Below are 12,249 nucleotides of genomic sequence, written 5' to 3'. Positions count from 1 at the left end.
CGGAAGTGACAAACCAGGGCCCACGTGCTTACCCTACGGCAGGTGAGCAAGGGCCCAGTAAGCCAGGAGTAGCCGGAGGGGATTCAAGATCAGCCTGCAGCTTCCTACATGGGCACGTTGGGAAGGCTTTAGGCCTCTTTGTCTGTAGAGTTCTGGATGGATCTCGGCGGCCTGCAGCGGGTCACCAGCTTCCGCAGCTTTCCTCCTCGGTGAAGCCAGCCCTGAGCCCTTCCCTGCAGGGCTCCCTTTCTTAACTCCATCTCAGAATGTAGCAGATCATATTATACTATTATGTTCATGTTGTGTCCACATCTGGGACCGCCTCTGTACTCCCAGGCCTACCGCAGTGCCTGGTCCATAGGAGGTGCAAGGAAATATTTTCTGAACGTTGACCAAATGGTGCAATCCTTGATATTAAGAAATTCATGAAACTCTGGAAATTCCACACTGCTCTGATCAAACGGGCTCTATATTCAAATCCAGTAAATATTTATTGACCATCTATAAATACCGGGCCCAGTGCTATAAGCTTTAACATGTGTTGACAGCCACAAGTATGTGTATTAACTTAAGTCTATAGAAGCCCAGTATTATAATAGAAGGAAATAAACCTTGCAGCCAAATAAAAGTGCTTTAAAATTCCCCACCCACCCTATTCCCTGGGGGGAATTTGACAGCTGTCAAAGCTGTGGTTCTCAGGGCACCTGGCTGGTCCAGTCAGTGGAGCATGTAACTCTCGATCTTGGAGTTTGTAAGTTTGAGCCCCACGTTGGCTGTAGAGATTAAACATAAAATCTCAAAACAAATAAGCTGTGGTTCTCAAAGTGTGTTGTGGTGGCAGCAGCATGGACAGAAAACTTCTCAGACCCCACCCCACATCTACCGAATTCAAAATTCTGTCTTAACAGCAAAGAGGCAGGGGCTCCTGGGTGGTTCAGTGGGTTAAGCCTCTAACATCAGCTCAGGTCATGTTCTCACAGTTCATGAGTTCAAGCCCTGCATCCTGCTCTGTGCTGACAGCTCAGAGCCTGGAGCCTGCTTCGGATTCTGTGCCTCCTTCTCTCTCTGCTGCCCCCACGCCCTCTCTCTCAAAAAAAAAAAAAATAAAATAAAACATTAAAAAATTTTTCTAACAGCAAAAGTGATTGGAATGCTCAGAAAGATAGATTTGTTCTTCCAGAGTCTAGCTCAGTGGCTATTAAATATCAGCTTGCGTAAGAATGCCTGTTGAGAGGGGCGCCTGGGTGGCGCAGTCGGTTAAGCGTCCGACTTCAGCCAGGTCACGATCTCGCGGTCCGTGAGTTCGAGCCCCGCGTCGGGCTCTGGGCTGATGGCACAGAGCCTGGAGCCTGTTTCCGATTCTGTGTCTCCCTCTCTCTCTGCCCCTCCCCCGTTCATGCTCTGTCTCTCTCTGTCCCAAAAATAAATAAACGTTGAAAAAAAAAAAAGAATGCCTGTTGAGGGTTATATACATTATGCCTTGCATGCCACAATTTAATGTTTATTCAAGAGTAATTTTGACTGCACACAATTTGTTTCTTGCACATTAACTTTAGAGCATTCCTATCCATGCGGTGGATGCAGGGAAAATTTATGGCAAGAGACAACTATGGGTCTCGAGCAAAATAGCCATAGAAAATCAATAAGGGAAAAACAGAAACATGAGACTGAACCACTGACTTCTCTTCTGGCCCCCTAACATGAACCCTTAAAACGAGATTGGGGAAAAACAAAGAAAATGTCCCAACAGCACAAGTTCCCAGGCCTGGAAAGGAGCGTACCCTCCCAACCCCTTCCCCCCAAACAGTTCTGGCTTTTCCTTCCCGTGTGTCATACGTTTCCAGGCCTGCTCCCCCACCCTTCCCCGAACAAGTCAGGAAATGGCCCACGGCTCCAAATTAATAATTCTGAGCCACACTCTCTTGACAAATGGCCGGGGTTCCCGGAGTGAAGCGCCCCCGCCGCCCTCGGCCCTCCGCCCACGAATCCCAGGAATCCGGGGGAGGACTCCGTCGGATCCCGGCTGCAGTCCCCGGGGTGTGGGGCTCCGCGGTGGGGCTCGGGCGCGGCGAGCGCGGGCAGTGCGGCCGGACTTCAAAGGCGGGCAGCGGGGCAAGCATTTCCGCGGCACCTGCAGCGGCGGCGGGTCCCTCCCGCAGCGCGGCTGGAACCCGCCCCCGCCCAGGAGCACAGCTTCACCCGGCCGGGGCGGGCGGAGGGAGGAGGGGCCGCGGCCGTGATTTAGGGCCAGGCGGTTCCGCTGGCGGCCGCGAAGGTGCCTATTACCGCTCGACTGGGCCTGGATTTCAGAAATTCCTGCTCTTCCTCTGGAAGTTCCGGCGTCGCTCCCCCGGGGGGAGGGCAGAAGTCCCACCTCGGAGGGAAAGCCCAGACCGAGGGACCGGCTTTCCGGGGGAATCGAGCCCACGGGGTCCTGAGAACTCGAGCGGGGCGGGAGAGCCGACCCCCAGAAAGGCCTGCAGTCTTCCTTCGTTTTCAGGCTGAGACCCTTAGCAGTTCAATTCAGAGATGGGCTTGGAGTAGCGGTAATTTGGGATCCGGCAGATTCGGGTTCAGTTTCAGGCTCTGCACATTCATTCATTCATTCATTCAACAAAAATGTATTGACTGCCTACTGTGCTAGTTACTGGTGTAGAGTAATAATAAAACAAAAACCTGTCCTCATGGAAGTCACATTCTAGTGCGGAGAGCAAATAACGAGAAAAATAAGTAATTTGTATAGTAAATAAGTACCATTATAAGTATATCAGGGGGCACCTGAGTGGCTCAGTGGTTTGAGCAACTGACTCTCTTGATTTTGGCTCAGGGTTGTGATCTCACTGTTTGTGGATTCAAGCCCCATACCCAGCTCCACGCTGACAGCATGGAACCTGCTAGGGATTCTCTCTCTCCCTCTCTGTCTGCCCCCCCCCCCGTAAATAAATAAACTTAAAAAAAAAAAAACAACCCACAAGTATAGGAGCGCGTGGGTGGCTCAGTCGGTTAAGCGTCCGACTTCAGGTCAGGTCACGATCTCGCTGTCTGTGGGCTCCAGCCCCTTATCAGACTCTGCTGACAGCTCAGAGCCTGGAGCCTGCTTGGGATTCTGTGTCTCCATCTCTCTCTGCCTCTCCCCTGCTCATACTCTGTCTCTCTCACAAAAATAAATTTTAAAAAACATTAAAATTTTTAAAGAAAAAGTATATTAGAAGGTAAAAATAACACCAGAAAACAAAATGAAGAGTGTGTGTATAGGTTCAGGGGTTGGGGGATGTGGGGTAAGGGGAAGCCCACCTGAGAAAGTGACATCTGAGTAAGGATTTGAATGAGACAAGGCATTGTGGCTATCTTGAGGAAGAGCTTCCAGGCAGAGGGAACAGCATGTGCAAAGGTCCTAAGGCAGGAGAGTATGTCTGAGTTTCAGGACAGCATCCACAAGCAAGGTGGCCAGTGAGGGTGGGGCAGGGCAAGAAGTGAGCTTGGGTCACTTGGCCATGTAGGCTATGGCAATATCTTCCCATTTTACTTGACAAGATATGGGAAGTCATTAAACATTTATTTCCTCCCCTTCACTTCATGGATCTTTAAAAACAAAACCGGGGCGCCTGACTGGCTCAGTCGGAAGGACCCTTGGTCTCAGGATTGTAAGTGCAAGCCCCACACTGGGTACAGAGATTACTTAAAAATAAAATCTTTTAAAAATAAAAATTTGGGGACACCTGAGTGGCTCAGTTGGTTAAGTGTCCAACTCTTGATCTCAGCTCAAGTCTTGATCTCAGGATCATGAGTTTAAGCTGCTTTGGGCTCTACCCTGGGCATGAAGCCTACTTTAAAAAATTAATTAAATAAAATAAAAAAAAATTTTTTTTAATTAAAAGAAAAAAAGAGGGGCACCTGGGTGATTCAGTCAGTTAAGCGTCTGACTCTTGGTTTCGGCTCAGGTCGTGATCTCGCAGTTGGTAAGTTCGAGCCCCAAGTCAGACTCTGCACTAATAGTGGGGAGCCTGCTTGGGATTCTCTCCGCCCCCCTCTGCTCCTCGTGTTCTCTCTCTCTCTCTCTCTCTCTCTCTCTCTCTCTCTCCCTCCCTATCTCAAAATAAATAAATAAACTTTTATTTTTTTTTTATTTATTTTTTTTTAAACAAGAAGTTTATTTAAACAACGAGACGTTTGACTTGAAGGGAAAACTATCTAGGATTCATTTCTTTTAGAGTAATTTATCCCTACTTAAAGACAGATTGCCCTACATGTAACAGCTACGTACAAAAAAGTTATAAAATTGTCCTTGGTTTTACAATGATAAATGAAAAACATTAAAATTCTCCAATCGAACAAGGTATGCAAGGATTTTTATGTTGTTCTTTTTTTTGTTAAACAGTGAGAGCAAAATAACTTACTGGAATATAAAGATAAGAGCTGAATGAGCATGCCACTAATGGAGAAAGGGGGTATTTTCACAGAACCAGTATTTTTCCCCATCCCATCTCCATTTGATGTCGGTCAAAACATACCATTGGCCATTTAGTTAAAAAAAAATGCAAAATGCTTGCGCACATACACAGTTACTTTATGTACAATAAAGGAATGGGGAAGGGGAAAATGAAAGAATAGAGAAAACTATACTGTAGTAGTCAGGATGTGGTGGAACCAAATTGCGGTTTTCTAATCGAGAATGTCTTCTTGGTCTGGAGGAACAGAGTTCTGGAGTAAAGTAGCAGGTTCCCTTTTTAGTAGACACCTCCTGTCTGCTGCTGGAACACATCAACTGTATCTTCATCCTCCATTTCCAACTGTGCAGGTGTGTCTGTTTCATTGATTGGCTGCCCATCAAATCGGAATCTGATCTGCCTCATTGACAAACCCTGTCGTTCACAATAGGCTTTCATTAGTTTACTAAGTGGTGTATGCCTCTTAATCTTAAACTGCACCACAGAACCATCCTGCCCCGCCACCTTCAAATTAATATGATCGTTGTTCTCAGTCTTGACTCCTTCCTTGGGCTTTTTGTCGGCCATGGCGAGCGCCGGAGTCTCCTCAGCTGCCGCTTCACAAAAGAGGTACCAGGTCCGCACCGAACGAGCCAAATAAACTTTGAAAAAAGAAGAAGAAGAAAGAAAAACTATTAGCTTTCTGTTTCTCTGCTGGATGAGGACTCCCTCCCCCCCCCCAATTCTGGGCAGCACCCGTCTCTTAGTGTCCTTCCTCCCCTGCCAGTGCTCTGGGAAGAAAGGCTTCTTCTCTCCTCCCTGCCTCCACTCCACCTCTTCTGGGGACCTTGTCTCATCGGTTACCTCTCCCTTGGTTTCACAGCTTTCCCTCTCCACTGGCTCCTTCCTTGGAAATACAAATGTGCTTGGGCTGCTTTCTCTGACTTAGTCTTTCTGACAACCTACAATGAACATCTTCCTTGCCTCGCCCAGCATCAGTTCTCACCCCTATAAACGAGGTCTGGCTCTTGTCACCCCCAATCCCCAGTCTCCTGAAACTCTCTTCTCTTTCATTCATCCCCTGTGATCCCAGCAAGCCTTTCCTGGTCAGTTAAGTTACACATTTACTGAGCACCTCTTTGCCAGGTCTCTGATTAGGCACTGAAGATACAATGATGAACAAAATGGATGTGGTTCCTGCCCTCACGGAGCTCACCATCCAGTGCAGAATAGTATCTCGTAAACTATTGTTTTCCATAGCATGAAACAAGAGAACGCAAGGTTTAGAAGTGGTGCAGAGGTTGGAGGATGAGTTTCTAAGAGGGGACAGGAAGGGTTTTACAGGGGAGATGATGCCTGAACTAGACTTCAAAGGATGAATAGGAGTATAGGAGTGTGTCAAGCAGACAAGGGGTGGAAAGCATTGACAATCTAGGGAGCAACATATGCCAAAGCCTGGACGTATAAGCCATCAGATGGGAACAATGCAGTCAATTGGCTTTGCCAAACCATGATATGGGAGACCAGGGAGTGGGAGATGAAGCTGGGGATTACGAGGCATTATGCCAGAAAGCTTTTGGTCACTGTAGGTCACCAGGTACCACAAAAGCATATTAAGTTGAGGAGTGACACAGTTGTACATGGATTGTAGCTCCTCTGAGCAGTATGGAGAATGGATCTAAGGCAAATTGGTTAAGAAGCTACTGCAGGGGTTCAGGTGGCAGGGGAGGGGCCTGAGGTATGCAGGTGTGTGTGTGTGGGGGGGGTGCTGGAGTCAACATCTGTTTGGAAAGTAGAATTGGTACATGGAGGCAACCAACTGGATGTAGCAGATGATGAAAAGAAAGTGCTATTTCCCTGTCCTCCTTCAAAAACTGGAAGTCTGGGATTTCAGATCAGCTCCTAGTGATGGGCTCTCTGAACTAGGGTTCAAGTGTGGACTTGGAGAATACTCAGGAAAGGCAGAGAGCTGATGGTGTTATGGTCACCTCTGGGGCTGGGGGTGGGGAGACCTGGGGCACTGGAGCATTCCTGCATGGTTTGTTGTTGTTGTTGTTGTTGTTGTTGTTGTCATTGTTGTTTGCTGGTACCATTTGAATAGTCTTTTTTTTTTTAATTTTAGTTAGTTAACATACAGTGCATTATTGATTTCGGGAGTAGAATTCAGTGATTCATCACTTACACACAACACCCAGTGCTCATCGCAACAAGTGCCCTCCTTAGTACCCATCGCCCATCTAGTCCACCTCCCACCCACCTCCCTCCATCAACCCTCAGTTTGTTCCCTATTGTTAAGAGTTCTCTTTTGGCTTGTTTCCCTCTTTTCTCTTATCCCACCCTTCCCATATGTTCATCTGTTTTGTTTCTTAAATTCCGCATATGAGGGAAATCATATGGTATTTGTCTTTCTCTGATTGACTTACTTTGCTTAGCATAATACATTCTAGCTTCATCCACGTCATTGCAAATGGCAAGATTTCATTTTCTGATGGCTGAGTAATATTCCATTGTGTGTGTGTGTATACATATCTTTTTAATGTCTATTTAAAATTTTTTGATGTTTATTTTTTGAGCAAGTGAGAGAAAGAGTGTGAGCAGGGGAGGGGCAGAGAGAGAGGGAGACACAGAATCCAAAGCAGGCTCCAGGCTCTGAGCTGTCAGCACAGAGCCCGACGCGGGGCTCGAACCCATGAACTGTGAGTTTGTGACCTGGGCCGAAGTTGGACGCTTAACCAACTCAGCCACGCAAGGGCCCCTTTAATGTTTATTTTGTTTATTTTGAGAGAGGGAGAGTAAGCACGAGGGAGGAGGGGCAGAGAGAGGGAAAGAGAGAATCCCAAGCAGACTCCACACCTTCAGCACAGAGTCCGAAGTGGGGCTTGAACCCATGAACCATGAGATCATGACCTGAGCCCAAATCAAGAGTCAGACACTTAACTGACTGTGCCACCCAGATACCACATCTTCTTTATCCATTCATCAGTGGATGGACATTTGGGCTTCCTCCATAGTTTGGCTATTGTTGATAATGCTGCTATAAACACGGGGATGCATGTACCCCTTCGAATCTGTATTTTTGTATTCTTTGGGTAATACCTAATAGTGCAATTGCTGGATCATAGAACAGTTCTATTTTTAGTTTTTTTTTTTTTTTAAGAGCCTTCATACTGTTCTTCAGAGTGGCTGCACCAGTTTACATTCCCACCAGCAGTGCAAGAGGGTTCCCCTTTCCCCACATCCTTGCCAACATCTGTTGTTTCTTGTGTTGTTAATTTTAGCCATTCTGACTAGTGTGAGGCGATATCTCATCATAGTTATTTCTCTGATGATGAGTGATGTTGAGCATCTTTTCATGCGTCTGTTAACCATCTGGATGTCTTCTTTGGAAAGTGTCTGCTCATGTCTTCTGCCCATTTCTTTACTGGGTTGTTTGTTTTTTGGATGTTGAGTTGGATAAGTTCTTTATAGATTTTGGATACTAACCCTTTATCAGATATGTCATTTGCAAATATCTTCTGCCATTCCACAGTCTGCCTTTTAGTTTCGTTGATTGTTTCCTTCACTGTGCAGAAGCTTTTTATCTAATAGTATTCTTACCTGGAGGGAGGGGCACCTCCGTGGTGGGGCTCTAGGTGGGAGGGATTCCTCGCAGCTGGGACAGACAGGAGTCTAGGTACTTGACTCCTTGACTTGAGTGTGGAGCAGGTGTCCTAAAGAAACGGGCAAGAGAGGAGAAATTGCTCTGCCAGCACCTGGGCCAGTAGCCGCGAGTGTCCTGTGGGGCATCCACAGGAGGTTATTGTTTAGGTGTGGGTCCAGCCACCCCCTTTCCTGTAATTCCTATGAGTTTCCCAAACTTGAACCCCAGCCTTTCTTTCCATTGATCTTGTGAGCTGCCTCAGAGCTACCCAATAAGTTCTTCTTCTGCTTAAGTGAACCAGACTGGGTTTTGTTGTTTACAACCAAGAATCCTGACAACACAGAGCAGAGAGTAAGCAATCATCCTGTTTCCCCTCGATTACTCCCCAGCCTGTACCTGCCAGGTACCGGCTTTGAGACCTGGGGCAGGTGCTTTAGTCTCTTTGACCCTCAGTGTCCTCATTCTATAAAATGGATTGGTAACTGCCTCCCAACCAGATTGGGATAAGTAAATGGCACCATGCAGAGAACCCTTGGTGCAGTGCCTGGCACATATGTACTTATTACTATTTTGTTATTATGATTGCTATCCTCTCTCTGGCAGACTTACCACCCCAGGGGTTCTTTCTTCCACTCTCATGTAGGCATATGGCTCTCTCCTCCTGCCCCAACTCCCAGCCCACAGAGTCACTTCCCTCAGTCAAGCAACCCTTGACAGCTTATTCCTTCTTGGTCTAAAGCTAGAATATTTCTTGGCCCTTCACCTACACTCACCTCTGCTGTGCCTATAACACTTAACAGCAGAGTGAGTTGTTTGGGCTCTGGAATAGGACCATCATTTATTAGCTGTATATCCTTGGGCAAAATGCTCAGTTAACCTCTCTGAGCCTCAGCTTCCTTGTCCATAAAATGGGGCCATGTACTAGTACTGCTTCATCAGATTTGTTGTGAAGATCAAATGAAACAGCATGGTATGCTCTCGGCACAGGGCCTGGGTCCTCTAAGTGTCCAAGGAATGCTAACTTTCTCCTCCTGCTGCCACCCTCCTCCCTTCCTCAGCCAGTCTGGCCACTGCAGCTGTAAATCATCCAGGAAGTAAGAGCATCCTCCTTCCTCCCATCCCAGTACCAAACTCCTTATCACCTCCACCCACTAATGACCTGGTGATTGGCTTCTCATTAAAGCAATGACAAAGGGCCTCTGTGATTTTGGCGTGGTTCTAATCAGCCACAGATCTGCCCCAGAGTCAGTCGGGGATGAGGTAGGAATTCTGGGTCCTGGGGCCAGGCTTGGTGTAGACTGAGGACTCTGCCTCCCTGTCTCCCGGAGAGGCAGCCACTGCCCCTGCCTGGAATTCTTAGGACAGGGCCCTGCCGTGGGGGAGGAGAAACAGGGCTCTCCCCCAGTGCCCAGGAGGCTGACAGCCAGGTGTGGTCTCAAGGAACCATCTCTGCCTTCCTGAAGTTCAATTTTCTCATCTGTCAAGTGGGAACCGTAAGTAATATCCCCTACCCTGTAGGGTTGGTGTGAGGATAGAATGAGATAAATTGAATGTATATTTCTATGACTTTGTAGGTGTTAGTAGACGGTAGCCACTTTTACTGTTATTGCTTTTTCATTATTATCAGATTCTTATTTTTATTATTATTGGAACCCAGGTGCCAAATTTTCCAACTCCATTTGATAAATACCTTATTCTGTCTCCAGTGATTTGTAATGCCACATGTCTATAATGCCACCTCCAACCATTTCTGTTTAATCCTCGTGTGATCTGGCAATGCCTTGGTCTTCTCGGTCATTTTCAGAATTGTTTTGGATGTTCTTGGCCCTTTACGCTTCCATGGGGATTTTAGGATCCTTCTGTCCAGTTTAATCATCTCCATGTTTATTCTTCTTTGACTCTTTTATATCTCTCCTATATATGTTTCTTTCTCAAGGTGGCTTCCCTCATGGTGGCAAAATAGCTGCAGGAGTTCTAGGAGTCACATGCATCCTCCGTCATGCACAAAAGGGGAAGAAAACCACCAAGTAGGCAGCTCCTCAAATCCTGACCCATAGCAACCGGAATAATTAATAATGTCCATTGTTGTTTTAAGCCAATAAGTCTTGAGATAATTTGTTATGTATAGCAACAGATAATTAATACAGCACTATGCCACTTCCCAGCCTTTCCTGCAGTTGGCTGAGTTCTCCTGTGAATATCTGCAGAAGTGATGTACAGTCACTCGCAGTTCTGTGGATAATAATGCAGCCTCCACGCTCCGTCCCCTTCCTCCTGGCTTGAAGACCTAGGGCATCTGTGGGAGCTGGGAGCGGGAGTCTAAAGGGAGAAGAAGCCTGGAGAAGGGCTGCATCTACCATCACCTTAACTAATACAGTTTCCATACAGAGTCTTACAGATTTTTAAAAATACAATCAATGTTCACTTAAATTTGCTCATAGATTTATGAATTTCTTTGCTCTACGTTACCTCCTGTATCTCAGGCATTCCATCAGGGGGCGTTTATTTCTGCCTCAGTTACAGTCTTTAGAGTTCCCTCTACTGAAAGCCTCCTGGTGATGACTCTCACCTTTATTTCTCCCATGCAAGTCTTGGTTGATGATTACATTGAAAAAAAAAATCACTTTGAAGATACGATGTTGTCTTTTTACTTCCACTGCTATGGAAGTAACAGCTTCGGAGTAACTGTCACTCTCTTGAAGGTAATTTTTTTTTCCAGATTGGTTTTCAAAGCTTTTCATTGTTTGTGGGTTTTGATAGTTCACTATAACACATTTAAGCATGTGAGTTTTTTAAAAATTTTAGTTTCTAGGATCTGGTGGGCTTCTTGAATTTGTGGTTTGTTATCTCTTCTAGACTGGTGAAATTCCTCCCCTTTATCTTTTCAAATATTGCCTCTGTTGCTTTTTGTTTTTCTCTTCGTATGGTTCTCCAATCACAGATAGGACAGACTTTCTCATAGATAGATCTATTCTCCTCACTTCTGCTTTATTCTACAGATAGTTTTTAAAAACATTTCCATAAACTTCTGTTTAGTTTGATCCTCCTAACTTCTTGTGATGTAGGTAGGGAAGAGTGCATCTTTTGCCAACAAGGACAAACTGGACTCAGCAAGGCAAAGGCATTTTCCCAAGGTCACACAGCTCCTGGTCGAGCAAGAAGACGGTGAGGCAAGTGATAGCAAAGAGGCAGTATTATCTGCTCAAACAAGGTTAAGCTCCAAGGACAGATAGCCAGGGGTATGAGTCCTGGACCCACTGCTCGCTAGCCTAGTGACCTTGGAGAAGTCACTTAATCGCTTCTTGTTGGGATTTTGCCACTTGCAAAACGGGAACCATAAGGCCTAACTTGCGGGCTGTTTGGGGAAGTTCATGAGATAGTATATGCAAAATTCCTGGCACCGAATAAGGCATTCAATAAATATTTGATGAATGAATTAATAAAGTGTTTAGCCCGGTTTGGCGCAGTCTCTCAATCAATGTGAGCGATTGCTCTTCTGTTTATACTTTATTTATATAAATAAGTTACAATTTGATGTTATCAACATTGTCATTTCCACAAGTCCCTCAGAATCTGGGAGCCTCTGGGGGCTCCTGCCCCTGCCCCTCCAAGGCTCCCAGACGTGCCCAGCGCCCGCCCCAGGACGCGGCCCGCCCCGCCATAAATCAGGCCCAGAGGTCTCCGGGGCCTGTAATTAACATGCCGCAGGGGGCGGGTCCGGGGCGGCCCCGCCCACCCTGTCCCTGGGGCTTCCTGCGCCCCGATCCTCTCCAGAAGGGGGAGGGAGAGCGCAGGGAGCTGGGGGGTCTCGCAAAGCCCCCTGATTTATTGCCCTTTGTGTGAACGAGATTTACGAGCTCAGACCTGGAGCGGAGACCTTGTCGGGAGGCGCGGAGAGCGGGTTTCCCAGAGGCAAGGGAGGCCGGTGGTCACCCGCGTAAGTCCTGTGGGCTGGCGGTGCACGTCCTGCCACCCCGTGGGTCCGGGCATCTCCCTCGCCAGGTCTCCCGAGGGCTCCGAGCGGGGGCTGGGCGATGCGGGGGATGGTGGGCAGGCAAATCCCTAGCTTCCCACCTTGTAACACTCCGTGTCCACAGTCTCCTTTGCTTTTGTGTCAGGGGAAGAAGCAGCCCCCACTCCACCCAGGGCCATCCCTTCAGCCTCCAGGACAGACTCACTCCA

General features: G+C 47.1%; 1 protein-coding gene across 1 annotated transcript; it reads right to left on the bottom strand.

Moving 5' to 3' along the window:
- Positions 1–4,546: 4,546 nt before the first annotated feature.
- Positions 4,547–5,080, bottom strand: LOC124512876 (small ubiquitin-related modifier 2-like). The gene has a single exon (XM_047080507.1). It carries the CDS (start codon positions 5,013–5,015, stop codon positions 4,728–4,730), a length of 288 nt encoding a protein of 95 aa, XP_046936463.1. The 5' UTR covers positions 5,016–5,080; the 3' UTR covers positions 4,547–4,727.
- Positions 5,081–12,249: the final 7,169 nt, after the last annotated feature.

The sequence above is a fragment of the Lynx rufus genome, unplaced genomic scaffold, assembly GCF_022079265.1.
Source record: "Lynx rufus isolate CCGP_SWC_20201006 ecotype Redwood Valley unplaced genomic scaffold, mLynRuf1.p SCAF_18, whole genome shotgun sequence".
NCBI classification, from domain to species: Eukaryota; Metazoa; Chordata; class Mammalia; order Carnivora; family Felidae; genus Lynx; species Lynx rufus.
This window is presented reverse-complemented; position numbering and strand designations above follow the sequence as displayed.